This window comes from Ranitomeya imitator, chromosome 2 (genome assembly GCF_032444005.1).
Source record: "Ranitomeya imitator isolate aRanImi1 chromosome 2, aRanImi1.pri, whole genome shotgun sequence".
Taxonomy (NCBI): Eukaryota; Metazoa; Chordata; class Amphibia; order Anura; family Dendrobatidae; genus Ranitomeya; species Ranitomeya imitator.
This window is the reverse complement of record NC_091283.1, coordinates 100,711,002-100,734,838: the sequence shown is the minus strand read 5'-3', so window position 1 is coordinate 100,734,838 and position 23,837 is coordinate 100,711,002. Positions and strand designations below refer to the sequence as shown.

At 43.1% G+C, this 23,837-nt stretch overlaps 1 protein-coding gene across 3 annotated transcripts in view; it reads left to right on the top strand.

Moving 5' to 3' along the window:
- The first annotated feature begins 394 nt into the window (after positions 1-394).
- RADX (RPA1 related single stranded DNA binding protein, X-linked) overlaps positions 395-23,837 on the top strand; it is a 106,380-nt gene continuing 82,937 nt past the window's right edge. For all 3 annotated transcript variants that reach the window (XM_069747073.1, XM_069747072.1, XM_069747074.1), the window contains exons 1-3: positions 395-3,726; positions 13,316-13,458; positions 15,032-15,224. In XM_069747073.1, the coding sequence (XP_069603174.1) occupies positions 3,174-3,726; positions 13,316-13,458; positions 15,032-15,224 (889 nt within the window). In that variant the 5' untranslated portion in view covers positions 395-3,173. The remainder of the gene's footprint in view (positions 3,727-13,315; positions 13,459-15,031; positions 15,225-23,837) is intronic.

Here is a 23,837-nt window from a genome sequence, read left to right as displayed (position 1 = left end):
TTGTCAAAGCAAAAAGCCAGGAAGTATCAAGTATTTTAAGCATGACACACCAAACACAGACAAAAAAACACAGCGTCAAAAATGTGATAAAAACACGTTGAAAAAACGCAATGAAAAAACGCAAGTAATCTAATTTTAAAAAAATAGGAGAAGAAATGGGGCAGAAATTCTGCAACATCAAAAACCTCACCAAAAGCTCATCGTGGGAACATAGACTAAACGGTTTCAGAACCTGTTCGCTAGCTTAAAGTTTGAACATGGAAGTTCGCATATTTGTGGAGTAGAACATAATAGTCGAGGTGAACAATCTATACATTGTACAAGTAGCCAAGTATATTAATTATTGAGAACCGCAATTGATATACTGTTTAATTTTGTATTTATTTTTGGTCACATGATTCAAAAAATTGGGATAGATTAAATAAAGCCCGTCAGCACGATTTAGCAATGTAAAATATAAACATGGATGTAATGACCCTGTACTACAGATTACATCCATACCTTTGGTGAAGAAATCCTTGTTATGTTTCTTCTTTAATCACCATTTGAAATTTTCTGCTAATTAGACAACATGTATCATTGGAGGCAGCAGCAAAACATATGAGCCACAGTGTGCACTGATAAGTATAAGACCATTTTCTCTGCTTGACTCCGCAGCGTGTGATCCATAATTAAAAGACAACTGTACATGTACAGAGAGATACAGAGCCTTGAAAAAGTAGTCACATCCCTTGAACTTTTAAACATTTTTTCATGTTACACCCACAATCGTGTATTTTAGTGGGATTTTATGTGACATATCAACATGAAGTAGCAATCATTTGTGAAGTGTGAAAAATATATAGTTTTCTTAATTATTTTAAAAATATAAATTTGCAAATTGTGACGTGCACTTGAATTCAGCCCCTGTCAAAGTCTCAGCAGCAGTGCGATGAGACAGCAGAGTCATCATCACATCTGCTGTCTCACACACTGGTGGAAGATGGAGCGGACGGCCTTGTCCTCCACAAGAGTATTCTCCGCTGTCTGTGCCCTGAGGATGCAGGTAGCTGACATCTTCTCCTGCCAGGGTAGTAAAAGACTGTAAATTGGTGACTTTTATTAGACTGACTGTCATTTGCACCGACCATTTAGGAAAATCCGAGAAAAATGTCATTTGCATAATAATTTGGAACATGGTGTAGTTTGTCCCTCTTTCTGTTCTGTGAAAGCTGGCAGACATGGTACATCCTCCACAGACAGCTTTCGGCACAGTGAGGCTCTATACTGGCACAGAAATAAGCTTCTGTGCAGGATCTGCTTGTAATAAATAGCAGCTTCTCTTATCTGTAGCTTTTCCACATCCCCCTGACGAAGGCAGATGCCGAAACGCGCGTCGGGGCTATGCACATCCTAGGGACTTCCACCATCCTCAGCAGGTAAATACCAGGTGTTTTTTATTTTCTCTTTTTTCTGGGCCCATCTCATTATATATGGGTTATGTCACGCTGACATCACTTTGATCACCATTTACATTATGTTTTGAACATTTTCTTGTGCCATTTATTTTCTTGCCACCCCAGCAAATATGCACATGCACTTTATTCAGCCATAGACCTTTTGGTATTCTTGCTTATTTTATTATGTCTATTATGGTTATCATTACTTATTTCATTGATTCTATGGCATTTATACATAGATACGTATACACATGTTGAACTTTCACTTTAGTTATACCAATTAATTATCTATGTGGCCATTGTTTCTTTAATTTTGTATGTCCCTGGTGTAGTGCCTATCTTTGGTACCTGTTCCCACCCTATCACATTATTATATATTTTAATACATTTTGTTGTATATACCCTATTATTGGACTTTTCGTTTTCTGTGTTTTTGGTCTAATTTCCGATTTGTCCACCATAATATTCCATTGGTGCACATTGTTGGTGATGATACCGCTCTTCACACGATCTTTTATGTGTATCGTGCCTAGAGTTCTTTATATTTACCACACAATATAAGATTCTAATTGCAGAAAAGTTGTGGATTTTCGTTTAGAAATCTGTGCGTAAAATCTGCACTAAATACGCAACATGTGAACCTGGCCTAACGCAGCCTCATGTACAGGAAGCTTCGGGAGGCTTCAGCGTACACCCAGGAGATTTACCAGATGTGCTGAGCGCCCGAGAGGTGTCACTTTATTTTGGGAACCTCTTGGTCATTTTATATGATGCTACTTAAAGGGGTTGTCTGACTTTGGGGTGCAAATCTGCACTCTATGTCGTGTGACCGCTATGCGACTTCCATACTTCCGGACACATTCCGACTAGACGTACACAGCTGCACTGATAGAGGCATGTCTAGTCGACACATGACGCACAGAGGGTTCCTGCGGTCACGTGACTGCCCGATCCCGGCCCTGTGTGGATACACAAGTCTGCAGTCACATAGAATGACCGGAGACTTGTACCCCAAAGCCTGGACAACCCCTTTAAGAGTATTTACCAGGAAGGATAATTCTGGGCGCCATTGCATTTGTGCCTTTTTTGGTGTCTACTCTCCAGTCCCCACCATCCACCCCGGGGGGATTTTATATACGCACTTCTTCTTGTTGTTCTAAAAAAGTCACCAAAATGGTTGAAAACAAAAAATAAAGGGTTTTTTTTTTCATTTGCACAAAATTCTTCATGTAACGAGTGCTCCATAATGAATAATTTACAGCAAAAAAAGTCAAAAGATGAACACAAGAGAAAAAAAAAAGAAAAGTGACCTAAAGAATAAACTGTAAACAATGAATGGGGTCCTATGTGTCTTCCTATGGGGCCGTGATAAATGTTACGGCCTCCAACTCTTGGAATTGAGCAGACATTTTCTTAACTGTCCCCTCCCACCCACCGTATACCGGCACACCGTCCCTGGGCCCCGTGCTGCCCCGGGCACAGGACTGACGTGTAGCTCCATCACTGCACACGGCCGCTGTCTGCGCGGAGCAGGGTTACTGATGGTTGGCCCGGCCGCGCATCCCGCCTCCGTACAGCACAGACTGCAGGTATCCGTCACCCAGGGCTATGAGATGTTTGGCCCGGTCCCAAGTTTACGTGCTATTTTCAAATGTTCCTGTCTGTGCGTCACTTGTCGGCTGAGTGTCCGCGGCTCGTACTCACTCCGCTCTATGTGCGCACAGCGGGGCGGACATGGAGGAGCCGCTCTCCGAGTTTGATGGAGGAAGTCCCGGTCCCTCGGCCCGGCGGTCCCCCAGTCCTCCGGCAGGACAGGCCTCGGTCTCCTGGCTGCAGAGCACCCGGGAACAGTTGTGTCTGCGGCTGAGGGTAGCGGTGCGGGAGCCGGTGCCGCTGACAGTGCTGGCCGTGCAGCGATACCTGGCGGACAGGACCGGCTATGGCTACGATGTCACCCTGTGGGACGGAGCCGAGCAGGACACCTGGCTGCTGTCCCCGGAGCTCCGGCATCTGGTGCACGGGAACCGGCTGCGCTACGGCTGCTCCGTCATCGTCCGCCGCTGCTCCTACCGCTACCTGGAGAAGAAGGTGGCCCGCGGGCTGGTGTGGATAGAGGAGCTGGAGCCCGGCCGGGAGGAGGAGGCGGCCCCCGCGGGACTGGAGCTCCGGGCACCGGACCGGCCGCTGTGCGGGGAGCGCAGGCATTATCTGCCGCTGTGGAACAACGAGGACCCGTATGGGGAGGTGTGGAGGAGGCGTGCAGCCGGCCAGGGGGGCAGTGTGGACGGTGAGTCCGTGTGTGGACGGTGCTGGCAGTGCGCGTGGGTGTCACGCTTCGAGGGCTTGTGTCGTCGCGGCCGCACGCACGCCCTGGGGGTTTGTGTCATCGTTGCCGCCGTCACACGCTCTGGGGGTTTGTGTCGTCGTTGCCGCCGTCGAGCGCTTCGGTGGTTTGTGTCATCGTTCCCGCCGCCGCCGCGCGCTCTTGGGGTTTGTGTCGTTGTTGCCTCCGCCGCGCGCTCTGGGGGTTTGTGTCGTCGTTGCCGCCGTTGAGCGCTTCGGTGGTTTGTGTCGTCGTTGCCGCCGCGCGCTCTTGGGGTTTGTGTCGTCGTTGCCGCCGCCGCGCGCTCTTGGGGTTTGTGTCGTCGTTGCCTCCGCTGCGCGCTCTTGGGGTTTGTGTCGTCGTTGCCGCCGCGCGTTCTTGGGGTTTGTGTCGTCGTTGCCGCCGCCGCCGCGCGCTCTTGGGGTTTGTGTCGTCGTTGCCGCCGCCGCCGCGCGCTCTTGGGGTTTGTGTCGTCGTTGCCGCCGCTGCCGCGCGCTCTTGGGGTTTGTGTCGTCGTTGCCGCCGCCGCGCGCTCTTGGGGTTTGTGTCGTCGTTGCCGCCGCCGCCGCGCGCTCTTGGGGTTTGTGTCGTCGTTGCCGCCGCCGCCGCGCGCTCTTGGGGTTTGTGTCGTCGTTGCCTCCGCCGCGCGCTCTTGGGGTTTGTGTCGTCGTTGCCTCCGCCGCGCGCTCTTGGGGTTTGTGTCGTCGTTGCTTCCGCCGCGCGCTCTTGGGGTTTGTGTCGTCGTTGCCTCCGCCGCGCGCTCTTGGGGTTTGTGTTGCCGCCGCCGCGCGCTCTTGGGGTTTGTGTCGTCGTTGCCGCCGCGCGCTCTTGGGGTTTGTCAAAAAGTGCCCTATTTTTACGGATTGTCCTGGATAGTTGGCAACTCTGGTTGTGATGTCATCAGCCCCGCACCCTGCAATGTTACCTATTGTATTGGCGGGCACCTGTGATGTCATCGTCCCAGGATAGTGATGTCATCATCCTGTGTCCCGGCGATGTAACCCATTGATTACCAGTTACTTTAAGCTTCTGCTTCTCTTGTTTGTCAGATCGCGAAGTTGTCACCAGGGTTTTGTAGCCAGTCAGATAGAGCCTGCAGCTGTTTTCCTCTCCGGAGTCTTTTGCCGGCGCTGGATCTCCGTATCCTCTATGATTCCATTGCTTTATTCTTACGCTTTGTTTTACCACAAGCCCAATAATAACCTTTCTTACCGCCGGCTCTGATGGAGAGGTCGTATAGATCTTATGTGCCTCTGTAAAATGGAATATTTGATCTGTTCTCCTCTTGGCCGAGCTCTTTTGTTTGTCAATAAAATCCTGATAATTGGGAGGTGCGAGTTTTCTGCTCCTCGCTAGCAGCCGCTGACTGTCGACGTATTTTATGTATTTACAGAATTTGGAGAAACCACTTGTTTGGTATTTGGGTTGAACTAGTTGAATTCTTGTGTGACAGCCTATATGTAAAGCGCGTCGGCCGTGGTGTCTGCCTGCTTTATTTAGAGAACTTGTTAATGTACGAGTTATGATTTTTTTTCCACGAAAGTCTCTAATATTTCAGTCAGTGTATCATTTACTATTTTTATTGAAGCCACACTTGATCTGTGTAGTGTTCTGCCTCTAAACATGAACTTAATATGACATTTGCGCTACACTGTGACCAGGCCAACTCCTAATTTTTTTGCTCTCGGACTTGTGCATTTAAAAAAAAAAAAAAAAATAAAAATGTTTTGATTACTACATTTAAAAATAAAAATGATCTTGACATTTTACATATACCTTGTACTGCACTTTTTTTTTTTGTGTTAATTATGGTAGTTCATTCTGTGGCAGCCAAACTAATCAGGACACGTGAGCTTTTAGTTTGCAGTTTTATTTCAAACTGTTGTATATTTTGATAGTAAATCTAACTTGAAAAGAGAGTTAAATCATTTTGATTTCCAAACCACAATATTGTATTTATTTAAATTCTGCTTTATTAGTGCATGTGGCCGTGTTCACACAATCACTTTGTAATACATATTTTTTGCTGAAATTTTCTGAAAAAAAAGGGGGGTTTAGGAAAATTGCGGCTAAAAAAACCCCATTGTATGCACATGGCCTAATAAATATAAACCTTCTCTTTACATCCTAGTGCTGAAATCACTACACAAATGTGAACAAGATTGTAACAATTGTGTCCAATGCAGACAATGTTCTGTGGACTACAGTTTGTTACTTTTTGTAAACATTGTACATTGATACATTGAAGTACTCAGCACAGGAGATAGAAATGTGATGTTGATGGTTTTTTTAATGGATTTTCGCTGCTTCTTTGAAGTTAAATAAGGCCTCATTCAGACGTCACTTTTTTTTTTTTATCATATGCAAAATAAAAAACCCTCTAATTTTCAGCAGTGTTAGGTACATTGTCAGTTTTTACCATCAGTGATTGTCTCATAAAATAAATAATTTGCAAAGCTTCTCCTGCATTATTTTCATGCTTCATTCAAACAGCCGTATTTTCAGTCTGAGTTCTGTTCATGAAAAAACACAGCACGCAGACCAGTGTTATTAAATTATGCTGTTTTATTGCTGTACATGCTTGTCTCTTTCCTACTTTGCATCAGACTTTCCTATTAAAGTCTTTGGATGCACAAAAAGATTGGATCCCATACGGCATCCGATTTTTATAGCTATATTGCAAATCTTAATTTTTTTTTCTATCTTGTAAATGTTAAAAACTTCTGATGTATGAAAACTGATGCCGTATGGATTAAAAATCATCTTTTTTTTTTCTCTGGATGAATAGCAGACTTTTTTTTTGTTTTATACGCTCTTGTGAACTTTAGAGACCATATCTATTAGTTCGTCAGGCTATTTAACTGTATAATGCCCATTTTGCATTAGGGACAGTTGGTACTTTTTTAATAGTAATTTTTTAAGGTATCGTCATAAGTAAAATAGTAAAACTTTGCCAAAATGTGACACTTTTAAACAATGGCTTTTTTTTTATACATATATATACTTTTTTTTTATTTTCACAGAGCAATCAAGCCTGTTTGTTTCAAATGTTTTTGATCATACTTCTTAAAAGTGATTTTGGCGTCTCTCAAATATGGCAGAATGATAGTTCAGTCACTTCTGACCTACAATAGGCATATATTTATAGTACATGTGATGGTTATAGGGACACCAAACGTGGGTTATACTGGTGTAAAGATTTTGTAATAAACGAACTTAAGAAAAAAAAGAAAAAAAGAAAAAAAAAAAAAAAAAGTGATTTTGGCAGACTTTATTATTTTGTTACATTTATAATCTGCTTTTTTTAGCAGTTTTTGAGGCCTTCTAGGGAAGCCTGAGAGAAAAAGTATATAGGCATATCTTATTCCAAGCTCAAAATATTATTTTTTTCTTTTCAATAATAAAAATCTGGTGATGTAAGGTGGTTCCTCCCCCCCCCCCCCCCCAATAAAAAAACAAACAAACAGATTTCTGGCACAAATCTTTTAGAAACTCTGCATTTAAGTGCAATTCAAATATAATTGCTGTGTGAGATTTTACAAATAATTATAAAATCTTAGCTGATATAAAAATACATAAATATATACCTTTGCACACTCCAGATTCCCATCATTGCATATTAAAGTTGTAGAATACAATATACCGTACTTTTTCTGGCAAAACATGGTTTGGGACTTTAACCCTGTAAGAACCAGTGAATTAATTTTTTTAATTTTTTTGTCCTTGAGCTCTTCAAAGAGCCATAACGTTTATTTTTCCGTTGACAATATGCATATGGGCTTGTTTTTTGTAGAAAGAATTTTAGTTTTGAGTGTCGCAATTCATTTTACCATATAATGCACTGAAAGGCACATGAAATAAACTGGAAGTGGGTATTTCTAAGGCTATGTGCACACGATGCGGATTTAGTGCGGATCCGCAGCGGATTTTTCCACGCAGAAACGCTGCAGATCCGCACTGTGATTTACAGTACAATGTAAATCAATGGTAAAAATAAAAGCTCTGCGGAAAAGCTGCGGATTTAAAAGTGCATGTCACTTCTTTTGTGCGGATCTGCAGCGTTTCTGCACCCTTCCGTTATAGAAATCAGCAGTGGTGAAAACCGCAGAAAATTTCTGGCATTTTTTAAATATTTTTACTTTCTCTCTTTTATCAATCAGATTAAATTTACAGTTCAACAGACGGGACTTTTACGAATGTGGCATAAAATAGAGATATCTGTTTGTTATAATAACGCATCGATATGTCACATCTCACAGTTTGTAACTCCATGTGCGGACTTGCTTGTGACTCACCCGGTGGCAGGGCGGCATCAGATCCCAAAGTGGTGACTATGCAAGAGAGAGGATTTTGGCTATGTGCCCACGATCCGCAGGAATTTTTTGTGTGGATTTGCTGCGTTTTTACCCCTGCGGATTTCTATAATGGAATGGGTACAAAACGCTGCCGATTCGCACAAAAGAAGTGACATGCTACTTCTTTTAATCCGCAGCGTTTCCGCATGGAATTTTCCACACCATTAGCCCAGCTTTTTTTTTCCTATTTATTTACAGTACAGACCAAAAGTTTGGACACACCTTTTCATTTAAAGATTTTTCTGTATTTTCATGACTATGAAAATTGTACGTTCACACTGAAGGCATCAAAACTATGAATTAACACATGCGGAATTATATACTTAACAAAAAAGTGTGACACAAATTCTAATGGTATGTGTCCACGTTCAGGATTTGGTCAGGATTTTATGCAGGTAAAATCCTGACCAAATCTGCACCTGAGGTCACTGGCAGGTCACCTGCGCTGTCCTTGCGTTTTTTCTGCAATGTAAGGACATGCTGCGTTCTTAAAAGACGTGCTGCATGTGCGTTTCCACGGGTCTGCCGCATGCGTCTTTTAATGCATATTGGAGACGGGATTTCATGAAATCCCCTCCACTATGCTGTAACATCTGGACGCTGTGTTTTTGACGCTGCGGCTCAACGCAGCGTCAAAAACGCAGCGTTTCCTGAACGTGGAAACATACCTTAACAGTCTATTCAGTAGGATTATCAGCTGTGTATCCACCAGACTTCTGCTCAACACAACTGATGGTGACAACCCTATTTATAAGGCAAGAAATCCCACTTATTAAACCTGACAGGGCACACGTGTAAAGTGAAAACCATTTCCGGTGACTACCTCTTGAAGCTCATCAAGAGAATGCCAAGAGTGTGCAAAGCAGTCATCAAAGCAAAAGGTGGCTACTTTGAAGAACCTAGAATATAAAACATAATTTCAGTTGTTTCACACTTTTTTGTTAAGTATATAATTCCACATGTGTTAATTCATAGTTTTGATGCCTTCAGTTTGAATGTACAATTTTCATAGTCATGAAAATACAGAAAAATCTTTAAATGAGAAGGTGTCCAAACTTTTGGTCTGTACTGTACATTGTACTGTAAATCACTTGCGGATCTGCAGCATTTCTGCAAGGCAAAAAACGCAAAATCCGCAACGTGCGCACATACTCTTTGTGTTAGAGTATGAGCAGTGTAAATCGATTTGGTCCAAAGACAGTGTGAAAGTGACCCATTTGGTCACCAGAGCATTCTGCGGTGGTATCGACAATGTAAGGACACAGGATGCTTGTGGAAACCTAAGTCCTGGACCACCGAAGGTTCTAGAGACCTTTGCAAATAGCCCACAGAAATAAACACGTTGAGCAAGTCGTGAACTTGGCATTCCTCAGCCGACTGGAAGAAAAGAGACCATATCGTTTACAACTATTGCAACATTTGCGGCCAGCCTATCCGGGCATCTGATACAAACTCTGTGCACTTTTTCAGGCAGCTTTGAAAGATGACACATTCTTTTCTTGGCTAGTGTTCAGTGATGAGGCAACCTTCCACTTAAAGGGGTTGTGCCACGAAGAAAAGTATATTTTATTCAACTGATCTTGGAATAAAAATAAACTCCACAATTGGATGTGTTTAAACAAAAATAAGATGTTCCTGTGCGGAGATGATCTTATAAATGTGCCCCTGCTGTGTACTGTGTAATGGCCGTGTCTGACCATGCAGAGACGTGGTCTGATCATACCACTGCTCCTGGGCAGAGGAGGAAGATAAAGAGTATACAGACAGGACAGCAGGGGATCACAGCTGATTCTTTCAGTGAGGGTAAAACATTTCACTGCCTGTTTTTTAAAAAGGTATTTTACCTCAAAGAAAGAATCAACTGTGATTCCCTGCTGAAATGTCTGTATATTCTTTTGCTTCCCCCCTGCCCAGGAGCTGTGTATGTTCAAACCATGTTCCTGCAGGTCAGACACAGCCATTACACAGCAGCACATTTATAAAATTATTATTATTTTTTTTTTTTTTTTAACATATCCAATTGTGGAGTTCATTTTTATTCCAAGATCTGTTGATTAAAATATACTTTTGTTCGTGTTTAAGCAGAAAGATGAACAGTCGCAATGTTCGAATATGGGCACTGAACAATCCTAACGCCCCTGTGGAAATCAAGAGATTCTTTTATACAATCTTGAAACAAAGGTGTACGGGCCTTTTTTTTTTTTTTTTTTTTCTTTTTTTACATGCTGAAAACGGTGAAGGGTACATCGTACCTTGATATTTTAGTTATGGTTGTTTCCGGAATTGAGAATTGATTCCAGAAACATCATTTTCCAACAAGTTGAGCTCCACCCCATTGGCGTTTAGAGGTGCTTTGCCAGCTCAGCGAGGGGCTCCGAAACTGGTGGATTGGGTTCTGTACTAGCATTGACATGGTACTCTTCAGATGGCCCCCCATGTCTCCAGATCTGACAATGTGTGACTTTTTCCTTTGGGGGAAGACATTGTGTATGTGTCGCCTTTTCCATCAACACTGGATGAGCTCCCGGACCGCATTACCGCCACTCTAATGGCCATCGACGGGGGACTTGCTGCAGTGTGTTTGGGTCAAACTGGATCACCGCATAGATGTGTCGTGTGGTAAAAGGAGGACACGGAGAACAGTTGTAAACATTATGTGCCAAACTTGGAGCGTCTGTTAGTTATCCTGTACCATTCACTATGGAGCATGTGATGCACATTGAAATGTACTTCTTTGAAACCCAATGAACCTTTTATAATCGCCCTGTATATGACACCCATCAACTGATTACATTTCCTATGTATTTCTATAGTGAAAATCTTGGTCTGTTGATCTCCGCCTGCAGCTAAGCTTTACACGAGGACCCAAATAATAACATTGTGGATCTTCAGCAGATGCTCAACTGTTAAAATAACCTACCGACCCCTCGCCACACAAGTGTCATGTCGTCTTCAGGGAACACTGGTGACATTCCTGGAATGGTGCCGCTGTGGGAGGGGAGTATCCACTGGATTTCATTTTAATTGAGGTCCTGATTTGATTAAGCTGGGGATGCCCAGTGGTGGGAAAACCTCTTTAATGTTTCTTGTTTCAAAGGATCAAACTACTGATAATGTTAAGCTGTCGGGGATGCTTGCTAAGCACATACATGGTATGTGCATGAAAATGGTAGGAAATGCTGGTTTTGATGTGTGGTGGTAGAAGGGATATATGTGAATAGACCCCCATATCTATGTTGCAGCATAAAGTGGGATAAGCAAGTTTGTGTGCAACTCCCAGTAATTACATACTGAATACACCACCTGCATAGTATTGCATGAAGATGATTTGTAGTCCAGTAATAGAAGTGACCCTTTCATTACACCCCACAATTTCTATTAAATTAATATTATTATTCATTTTTATAGCACCGCTTATTCCATGAGCAATACAAGGCACACACCGCTCCAGAAGGAGAAGACCCTGCCCACAAGGGCTCACAGTCTGCAGGGGATGGGTGAAGATACACTAGGAGAGGGTAGGGCAGGTTGGGCGGCGGTTCAGTAGGTTCAGGATCACTGCAGGCTGTAGGCTTGTCGGAAGAGGTGAGTCTTCAAGTTCCTTTTGAAGGATTCCGTGGTAGGTGAGAGTCTGATGTGTTGGGGTAGAGAGTTACAGAATATGGGGGAAGCATGGGAGAAATCTTGTATGCAATTGTGGGAAGAAGAGATAAGAGGGGAGCAGAGATGGAGGTCTTGAGAGGATCGAAGGTTGCGTGTGGGTAAGTAATGGGAGACCATGTCACAGACAGGTTGTGGATGGCTTTGTATGTCATAGTTAGGGTTTTGAACTGGAGCCTCTGGACAATAGGAAGTCAGTGAAAGGCTTGGCAGAGAGGAAAGGCTGGGGAATAACGGGGGGACAGGTGGATTAGTCGGGCAGCAGTGTTTAGGATATATTGGAGCGATGCTAGAGGGGAGGCCTGAGAGTAGGAGGTTGCAGTAGTCAAGGCAGAAATGATGAGCACGTGGACTAGGGTTTTATAATAAATACAGTTGGTATTAAAGGGTTTGTCCATTACTTTAATATTGATTTATCCTTCATCAATATATGATCTGTGGGGGCTCACCACCCGACGCTCTCACCTGTCAGCTGTTATTCGCACTGGTGGCGTCCGGATATGAGCGGTGTACAGAGCGGAACACCACAGCTGTGCTCAATATCTAATGGCTATGGCTCGGCTCCTATTCGATTTGTTCCTGTTCATTGCCTAGTGATCAATCAATAAAATGCTTGTTTGTGGTGGTTGGCACAATTTTTATTTTTGGCACAAAATATCTTTTGGTGGCACCACATCCCCTTTTGTAAAGAAGGAAACCAGGAACAGTCATTCATACAAAACCCTCACATCTATAATGTATATGTGCAAAAGAGTAGCAATAATGCCCCGGGGATTTATGCAGGATGCATTGAAAGGGTGGTCCGGGACTTTTATTTGGATAACATCCATAGTGAGATCAATTATAGTACTCCGCATCAGCCACCAGTATAAGCTCTGTAGATTTTTTTTTTTTTTGTTCAGCTGCCAGAGCAGATATCGACTCGTCCATGGGGGTGTGGGACCACCACCAACGTAAGATCCTTAGATAGTTTCTATGCAGCTAGAGCGGATATCAAATGGTTAACGGGGAGGTCTGACCACCACCAAGGTTTGCTCTCCAGATTGTTTCAATACAGCTGCTGCCAGAGCAGATTTCGGGTGGTCACAGGGGGTGTCGGACCACCACCAACGTAAGCCCTGTAGATTGTTTCTATACAGCTGCTTTCAGAGAAAATATCAGCTGGTAGATGGAAATGTGGGACCACCACCAATATCATATTGATGACCCAAGTCCTTTAAGGTCATCTGAAAGCATATTATCAGAGGGGGAAGTTCGAATGTTTGGAGACCAGTGGTAAACATTACCTTCCCCAAATATGATGCTATAAAAAAAATAGGGGAAAGATCTCACTTCTCGATAGGCTAGATGATGTGTGACTATAAGGCTTTCCTCACGGTTTTGGTAGTTTTAGCTGTATCATTTGGCCAATATCTCTAGAAGTCTTACAGCTGTTGCAGTTTCCTTTTACTTCAGGCGTATATGTGTTTTGCTGCCTCATGCCTTTTATTGAATTTGTGTTGGTTATGACTAATGCCACATTGTTTGTTTCCTCACAGAGACCAAAGTTTGCTCATTGCAGAAGCTGGAATTGACAGGGCTCTCAAAAATAACCTTACCTCCTCTGCGTGTACGGGTCATGCACAAATCCAGACTTCGCTACTTCGGCAAACCTGAGCAGAGGACAGATTACCCTTACCAAGTAAGAAAAGGCCTTCAGTAGATAATGAGATACAGACTGTTGGCCTTTAATTTGTCAGACACAATACACAAGTATATGCCATCACTATGATCGGTGGAATTCCAACCTCTAGAGCCCACCAAGCTTTGCATCCTCTTCATTCCCTGGATCGGTGGCGGTCCCAGAGCTGGGTCCCTTATGAATAGTTAAGTATAGGTATATTCTAACAATATGCCATTACATTATTAGTTGGCTGTACCCCTTTAACTCTACAAAGCACAACCGACATATATCATTAACGCTGTATTTTTAGAGAAACACAATACCAATGCCTACACAGATCACCTGGTTAGTTTTTTTTTAAAGTCAAATTTACGCAAACTTTTTAAATGCCGCTATCAATCTCCAACAGAGTATTTAACCCTTCATGACACATGAAGTACATTTACGTCATATGATATGTCTCTGCTTTTGATACAGACTAGCACGCCGAGCCCGCTTCTTTCCCAGCAGATGATTGCTGATTTTAATCAGCCATCACGTGCCTTTAAAAGTCACCAGTGAAGCTGAGCTCTGCCCACTGCTGTTAACCTGTAAAATCGTCAAGGGACTAAGAGATGTGAATCCAGTGAGGCATCCATATGGATGTCCTTTAACTCCCCCCTACAATGCAGTTTGTGTGCTAATGGGTTCCCATAGCTGCCAACTTAAGTATTCCGATAGCTGGGCTTCGTCGACCATTATTTTCACTATATGCTACACATTCATGTGCCCTATAGGGGCTGGAAAAAAAAATTGACCAAAAAAATAAAATAATACAATTTTTTCAAAATGTAACATATATTCTACAGACACTAACGTAGGCTACCTGTTTTCAGTCAAGAACAAATTAGCATATTTGGTATGTGCCCTGTTTGCAAAACTTCGATGATAAATTATTTAACTGCAAGAATTTAAAAAAATAAAAATTGGTTTGTTGGTCACTGCATCTTCCCTAAAAAATGTACCCCTAAATGGTGCTAATTAATAAAAATGCAGCTCGCTTCCCAAAATAAACAGCCATCACACATCTATCATCAGGAAAATAAAAAAAGGCACGTCTCCGAAAATGAAAAAACAAACCATTTGTTTTATTTTTTTCCTTCCAAAGCTCAGGGTTTTGGTTTTTTTTTTTTTCTTTTAGTTTTTTCTTTTAAGAAGTATTAAAAAGAATGTTTATCGCTGTGATTGTACGGACTTGGAGATACCATTGCTTTTCTTTTTTTTACTGCAGTTTGCATGCTCTAAAAAAAAAACCCTAAAAACAATGATTCAATTACTTTTTTTTGTTTCCCCCCCCCTGTACAATATATGATAAAATGAACTGTCATTCAAAACTACAAATATTCCCGCAAAATATAAGCCCTCATGTGCCCATGTCGATGGAAATATAAAAAAGATAGTGCTCCTGTAAGAAGGGGAGGAAAAAAACAAAAATGCGAATTTGGTCATGAAGTGTTTAAAATGAATGCATAGGCAGATTTTTTTTTTTTTTGTTTTACTAATTACATGAGAGTAGATGTACTGTTTTTAATGACTATTTCCTTGTTTCCAGGCTTACTTTGAGGTTGCCGATCACTCTGGTATGATGTCTCTTGTACTTTGGAATTCCCTCTGTCCAGAATGGTACAACACTCTCCAGGTGAACAATGTAGTCTTGCTACAACAGTATGCTGTGAAGAAGAGTTACGTCTCTAGAACGCTCCCAACTCCAGGGAATTCGCAGGTGAAGAGACTGCCTTCCCTTGGTAAAGTATTTCTGCCGTGTTTTTGGTATGGCTCAGATGAATATGTCAATGTAAGGGGGAACCGAGACAATGAAGTTGCTTCCCAATGCGTAAAGTGAACTTGTTACCTCATCCGAGAGCGTCATAATTTAGGCAAAGAGACCCTGAATCCAATTATGTATCACTTAGATTACTTGGTGTAGCAGTTATGACACAGAAATTTTTTTAGATTTAGCAATACAGCAGAACTGAAAAGCTGCCCCTGCCTAGACCAGGCTCTGCCTTTACATTGTCTATAGACAGTGAGCTGCTTATAACATGGAGGGGCAGAGTCAGACTAGCATGCACGTGCTGATGTAGTCCAGCCAATGATAATCATTAGGTGATAAAACCTTCAACGTAAGTAAACGGCACACAGCCTGACATGCGAGACATTGTTTAATTCAGTGTCTTAATCCCTACCTCATGTTGTCCTCTGATTACTTCGTAAAAACCTGCTGACAGATTCCATTTAATGACATTTTCTATGACTCTTTATAGTTGCGTAAAGGTACCGTTACACTAAACGACTTACCAACGATCACGACCAGCGATACGACCTGGCCGTGATCGTTGGTAAGTCGTTGTGTGGTCGCTGGGGAGCTGTCACACAGACAGCTCTCTCCAGCGACCAACGATCAGGGGAACGACTTCGGCATCGTTGAAACTGTCTTCAGGGCCGCGCTTAGTAACCCGATATTTACCCTGGTTACCATTGTAAAAGTAAAAAAAAAAAAAAAAAAACAGTACATACTCACATTCCGATGTCTGTCACGTCCCCTGGCGTCAGCTTCCCGCACTGACTGTCAGCACCGGCCGTAAAGCAGAGCACAACGGTGACGTCACCGCTGTGCTCTGCTTTACGGCTGACAGTCAGTGCAGGGAAGCTGACGGCAGGGGACGTGACAGACATCGGAATGTGAGTATGTACTGTTTTTTTTTTTTTTTTTTTTTTTTTTTTTTTACTTTTACAATGGTAACCAGGGTAAATATCGGGTTACTAAGCGCGGCCCTGCGCTTAGCAACCCGATTTTTAACCTGGTTACCAGTGAACACATTGCTGGATCGGCGTCACACACGCCGATCCAGTGATGACAACGGGTGATCAGTGACCAACAATCTCCCAGCAGGGGCCTAATTGTTGGTCGCTGTCACACATAAGGAGATCGTTAGCAGGATCGTTGCTACGTCACAAAAAGCGTGACAGAAAAAGAAAGTCGAGCGGGCACCACCTAAATATTTCTCACCATATATGCCCGGTGCTACCAATGCGCTTATAAATACAGTACTATAAAGAAAGAAGAAAAGAGAAGCGCAAAGAGGTGCACACTGAGCCAATGTAATCAATATAAACAAATCTTTATTGAGACCAAAACTTCAGTGCTAAACTTTAAAAACATACATTAAAAACAGCATAAAACATATGCCTATACACACTACTTTCAATGTCCTCTGTATGGGGACATGATAGAAACCAGACCCCCTAGGAAAAATAATCCTGTGGCGTAGCTCCGTGAGTTGCAAAATAGTATAAAGTCAGAGCAATGCAGATAAGTGTCCTGTGGTGCCGTCCTGACGTGGTTTAATAATGTCCAAAATAGATATCCGGCTCTTGTTACATATAATAATACTATGATATCCCAAGGTTTAGATGACTAATTAAGAACATGCAGATATCCATTTAATATGTCCACTAAGTACTAAACAATGAGCCCTTCATATATTGTGGGCATGGAAATGCACATAAACAATATTATGATACATTTAGAGAAAAAAAAAAACAAAAGACAGAAATGGAACCACAGGCATCACCCACTACATGTGAAGATAAATAAGTAATATACTCACTAGGAGACAGGGTCTGGAAGCTCCCTACGCGTATCGCCACTCCTGGTGGCTTCGTCAGGGGAAATGATGATATACAAGTCGTGTCCAGCATATATAGCGTAAGTGCACTTACTTATTGGTCAGCTAATGCCGACACCTGTGTTCGGCAGTCTCTGACCAATAGGAAAAAAAAAGCGTGACGTTGCAACGATATCGTTAACGAAATCGTTGTGTGAAGGTACCTAAAGGATTACAGCTCACCCAGTCTTATTGTTTCACAAAGTCTCTTATCCCTGGTCCCAGTTGAGCTATAGGACCACAGAAGGCGACCTATAGACCTAAGTGCCCCTCAACTACACAGCCAAAAAATCTTTTCTTTTTTTTTCGCAGTCGCAAGTTCCTACTAAAGTTGTTTCAATAAAGTTGCGCATCTTCATTTTTGAGGTATCACTAATGTAACCCCTCCCTTGACGGAGGCCCTGTATGGACACTGTCTGGCCTCTATACTGGCAGTATTCATCGTTTTCAGATATGGTTTAGAAAAAAAAAATTGTGTCTTGATTTTGTAAGTCTCATAACGTTTTTCTTGAGGGATTTCATTTTTGTGTAGTTAAGAATTTTTTTTTTGTTTGATAACATTTTACTTTTTACTGTCTTTATTTCTTTTTTGTTTGGAGGTTTTTGTATTTAATTTTCTTTTCCGCGTTAAGATGTTGACCATACTGGCTAATTACTTTTATATTTTGATTAATTGGACTCTTGTAAATTTAAAAAAATGCTAATTATTTTAATTTGTTTTATTTCGAAAGGGGATCGATTCAAATTGTAAATATTGTATTTATTGTTTACTTTTTTTCTTATTTTACAAACTTTATTTTTTCACTTTTTTTTTCTTCAGCCCACTTAGGGGGCTAAATTTGCAATTCCTTGTTTTATATACTGCAATACAACTATATCACAGTATATACCGTATTTTTCGGACTATAAGACGCACCGGACCATAAGACGCACCCCAAATTTGGGGTGAAAATTGCAGAAAAAAAGATTTTTTTATAACATGGGGGTCCGTCTTATTGTCCGAATTTACAGTATCTTATGGCGGTGGCAGAGCAGGGTCACAGGAGGCAAGGTGGGGTGATGCTGGGATGAGGAGGTGCTGGGATGAGGAGGTGCTGGGATGAGGAGGTGCTGGGATGAGGAGGTGCTGGGATGAGGAGGTGCTGGGATGAGGAGGTGCTGGGATGAGGAGGTGCTGGGATGAGGAGGTGCTGGGATGAGGAGGTGCTGGGATGAGGAGGTGCTGGGATGAGGAGGTGCTGGGATGAGGAGGTGCTGGGATGAGGAGGTGCTGGGATGAGGAGGTGCTGGGATGAGGAGGTGCTGGGATGAGGAGGTGCAGTGAGAGGGGTCCCTGGCGTACCATGCAGGCTTACCTAGGTGGCAGAGGTGCGGTGGCGGGGGTGTGGCAGCAGAGGAGGCGCAGGAAGCGGGGTCCCTTTCCCCGGTATGGTGATGCAGCAGGCCCGGTATGCAGCAGAGCCGGGTGAATCCTCTTGTTATCGGTGGGCGCGGCCATCTTCCTGAGGCCGCGCGTGTGCAGATGAAGCGCTCTGCTCCCGGGGCTTCAGGAAAATGGCCGCGGGAGGCCGCGCGTGCGCAGATGGAGATCGCGGCGGCCGTTTTCCTGAAGCCCCGGGAAGCCGAGCGCTCCATCTGCGCACACGCGGCCTCTGGAAAATGGCCGCCACCACCGATAACAAGAGGATTCACCCGGCTCTGCTGCATACCGGGCCTGCTGCATCACCATACCGGGGAAAGGGACCCCGCTTACTGCGCCTCCTCTGCCGCCACACCCCCGCCACCGCACCTCTGCCACCGGACCTCTGCCACCGCACCTCTGCCACCTAGGTAAGCCTGCATTGCGACTATTAGACGCACCCCCCATTTTCCCCCCTTTTTTTGGGGGGAAAAAGTGCGTCTTTTAGTCCGAAAAATACGGTAATCAAAATAATATTCTCCTATGAAGTCCACCTGTGGCTGGACTTCATAAAAAGTCTACGAGTAATGTACAGGTACATCACTGGATGGGAAGGAGTTAAAATGTTCATTTTAATATTCGGCAGGAAAACTTTCAAACCTTCCTGCTAGTGTACATGTGTTATTTCCTGAAACAAAACTGGAAGTTATAGCCTACATTATATTTTACATCTCATCTGGCCAAGCAGCTGACATGATCTTCCACAGCCGGACCCTGCCCTAAATGTATAGACTTAAAAGGAATGCGTTGTCAATAAACAACCTATTGTTTACATCATGTTTTTGTGTAATATGTTTGGCTTTTGTTTTACTTTTTTTTTTTTTTCCATGTATTCCGTTTAAGCTGTAACTTGCGATTCTTGCATTTTTCAAAGTGGCCACTGCACTGGGACTTTTTTTTTTTTTTACTCCCGCTTCCATTCTTTTTAGGAAGTGTTTTCAGCAGGCTCCATATCAGCAGAGGCAGGATTGCAGTGACAGGTAACACCTCTATACACAGCTGATAAAGCAGGATCTACCAGTCGCCTTGTTCCGCCTTCCTGCACCGTGACCTTTGCACAGGCTCATTATATGCTCCAGTACAAAAGATGGGGTCTGAGTCAGTCTGTTGTTGCTAACGTACTTGTTACTTCCTGAAAAGGAAAATTAAATGGGTTGTCCACTACTAGGACAACACCTTCTTAATCTAAGTGTTAAATAATAAAGCCTATACTCGCCTCCCGTTTCGGCGTAGTTCCAGCAATGTCGGAACTCTCGTTCCAGGGGCACTAATGCGGTTATTATGGCATGGGAGCCTGGTGCCCAATCAGTGCCGGCGTCACGGGTCTCCTCCTTCGTATGAATTAAACATGAAGAGGAGGTCCGGGCTGCCGCTGATCTGACTTCCTCTTCATGTTAAGTATGTACGAAGGTGGAGACCGTGATCCCAGCGCTGATTGGGCTCATGTGTTCTAACTACCGCACGCGAGTGCTGACACCGCTGGAACAGCCCCGGCAAGGAAGGAGAGTATAACTTTTTTTTATTTTATCGGGGACAAGCATGGAGATGAGAAGGAGTTGTCCTAGTACTGGACAATTTCTTGAAAACCTGTAGAAAACATAGGCCAGTGTGAAAGCTGCAAGATTTTCAATTTGTTGGCACAGATTGTGATCTGAGACTGAAATAAATACACGGTATATAAAAAAATACATTTAACACTAAAACCTGACAATGGGTCATTTGCTGGAGACACCTTCCTTTTCAAAGGGGTTTTCTGGGCAGGCAAATCTAGTCATTACTTGATTACGTATATGTTCTCTTGACAGCTCCAGAAGCTGCGAGCTGAGCAGGATAATGCTTGTAAAGCGCTGTGGAATGAATGGCGCTATATAAGTGAGAAAAATAATAAATAAATGTAATATATTGTACACTGCATGCTACAGTGCTTGCAGAAAATTGGCCTTTTCAATTTGATTTTATGGGTCTCTATTTCTGGGATGTAAAATTTTTACCTCTTTATCGTACCCTAATATTCACGGTAAAAATATTGTATACCTGATCCCAAATACAAAATATAAATATATATTTTGTTTACAAAAAATGCAAAAAAAACCCTTTGCGATTCAAGAAGACTCATGCTTAGTTGTAAATCCATGAGCAGCATCTTGTTGCAATGATGGGTCCACACTGTGTTGCTATTTCATAGTGTTCAGACATGCTAATCCTGAGCTTCTCCCATCCGCTGCTCATGAACTATCGGCTGTTGACAAGTAGATAGGATTTGTTTCTGTTTCTCTGCATGAACTAAGCAAATTACTTGTCAAAGACTGATGGATGAGTCAAGGACCTTATTACAAGGAAGGGGCTGGCTGCAAACCGCCAGGGTGCGACGCCTCACTATGCGGCTCATATGATCTATCGCCTAAAACCGGCTGAAATCATATTTTCTGCTATTTAAACCGCATTTCTGAGCCTTCTTGCCTCATTGGATTATTTATTAATGAAAACCGAACATGTGCTTTCCAGACCTGCCTTAATAAGCGCTCCTATCTGTTACTTCTCTTTATTTTCTCTATATTTCATCTTTTCAGATGATACTGTGCGGTTGTCTGAGTCTGGCTCATTCTAATCTGCCTGTAATGGCGGATACTTCCTTATTCAATATTCCCTAATCCATCTGCAATGCCTTTCTGCTGTTACCTGAACACGCCACCCTCCATAATCTAATAAACCTGTCTAGAGAAACAAGGCCGTGACGGCGGCCCAACGCGTTCAGCTCCTATCTCTAGTATTTGTCTCCCCATACAATTATGATTTATAATGGGGAGAAGGAAGAAAATAACTTGGTGTACATATTCATTCATCTTTGCTCGTTGTCAATTAAATTCCTAGTAGACAGCACACATTTTAGAACTCTGTTTAGGATGAAACTGCAAATTAGGTGGTTACCTAACGAATAGTCAGATCGTTTCACAGTTAGCATATCGCCGTAAAAGAATGGCACATCAGTTACATCATATTACATGGGACAAGTTGGTGTGTAGTCCTCCATTTATGTGAAGTTTATACTTCGGATAATGAGCTAACGTCTATCCATTACGAAAGTGGTAATTAGTAGCTAGGTGGAGGTCCGTCCTCTAAGACCACCACTGGAAAACAGACCTGAGATCCCGTGTCTCCACTTTAGGCCGGGGTCACGCTTGCGAGTGCAATGCGAGAGACTCGCCTCAATACCAGACACTGCTTACGGCACTCGGGACCGGAGCGTTCAGCTGCATGGAAATACATGTAGCCGTTGCCGGCAGCAGTGTAGAGTACTGAGGCGAGAAACTTGCGCGAGTCTCTCGCATTGAACTCGCAAGTGTTACCCCGGCCTTCAGTCTCTTGTGTGCACCACCACAATTCAGGCATTATTGGAGTGATGGAGATGGCCAAATACACGCTGCTCTGTCCTCACCAGTAGATAGCTGGGGGTGTCGATGCTCCCACCAAAGATCAATTTGGCGGTTGTATCTGGAACACTCCTGTGAGTTGACTCGGTAGCTCGTTGAAACTCTACAGTTTAACACTAAGACTACCAGACTGGTGATTTCTCCGTCCCCCCCCCCCCCCCCCCCAGAACTACTGAATGGAGTCATTTTGACTCCAGGTTTTGTTTTCGTTTATTTTTAGAGTTCCTTGCTCCTGGTATTGTTGTAACTTTAAAGGGAACCTGTCACCCCCCCCTCCCCCCTCAGGCGTTTGTAACTAAAAGAGCCACCTCGTGCAGCACTAATGCTGCATTCTGACAAGGTGGCTTTTTAGTTACAAAGGCCTGCACATGCTGAAATAAACACTTATAAAATGTGCCCCCCCATACCCTGAAATCGTCCCGGGGCGGGACTTTCCTTCCTAATTAGACGCAGCACAGCTGTCACTCTGGGCCTGTGCGCACCGGGCGTCGCCTCCTCTTGCTGCATTATCGTCCGCGGCGCCTGAGCTGTAAGTTGTTTTTTTTTCCGGGCATGCGCAGTTGCGCTGCCCTTCATACTTACAGCGCAGGCGCCGGGGATGATAATGCTGCAAGAGGAGGCGACGCCCGGCGCGCACAGGCCCGGAGTGACGGCTGTGCTGCGTCTAATTAGGAAGGAAAGTCCCGATCCCGGCACGATTTCAGGGTATGGGGGGGCACATTTTATAAGTGTTTATTTCAGCGAGTGCAGGTGTTTGTAACTAAAAAGCCACCTTGTCAGAATGCAGCATTAGTGCTGCACAAGGTGGCTCTTTTAGTTACAAATGCCTGAGGGGGGGCGACAGGTTCCCTTTAATTTATAGAATGTATAATAGCAAGAATATCATCAGGCTTTAGCGCAGTTCTTCTAGTCATATGAGCAATGAAAAAAAAAACAAAACTGCAAGCCGTATTCTACAGACATTATGTAGTCCACTCGAGACTTCACTGATGGATGTCCTGTATATGTTAAGCGTATTTGAAAAAATGCTAATTATTCTAAGTCTAAGCCAACATTTATTGTAAACATACAGGTGAATGAAAATTAAAAGAAATAACATTCACCGACCAAGACTTGCATAATATAGTAGGGAGTCAAAATTACTCCCTTTGGTAATTAAATGTAAATTTTGAAGAAAAAAAAACAACATTTTTTTTAAATGTATTTTGTCACAATCTTTTTTTTTTTTTTTTTTCGCATCCTAAATGAGTAAAAGTCACAGAGACTCAAGCCAAAATTCAGAGAAATAAAAGTCGCTAGGAGCAGGGGCGGACACAGACAGCTTAGGGCCCCTGTGCAAGAAATGTATCTGGGCCCCCCCTCCTTTCATCGTGACCAAGCTACAGATATACATATTTTTTTTACAGTCTCCTCTCATATATATTGCGGCCCCTTATTACACAGTGCTCTCTCTTTATGTATAGCACCATCCCTTATCATATAGTTCCCTCTTGTTATGTACAGCACCATCCCTTACATATCAGATTCTCATTTTTTTTGTTATTTATATCTCCCTGTTCTTTATTACATATCATCCACTCCTGTTAGATATAAACTGAAATGATGGCTGATGGAGCATTGGAAAGCTTCTTTTGTGATGATGCGGCTGATGGACTGGTCTTCTGGTCAGATGCTGCTCCCTCAGCAGTCATTTTACAGGAGAGGACACCATGCAATAAAGAGAAGACGCTGTGAATAACAAAAATAATGATAATACTCAATGTAAGGGACGGTGCTGTAGATGACAAGAGATGATACTGT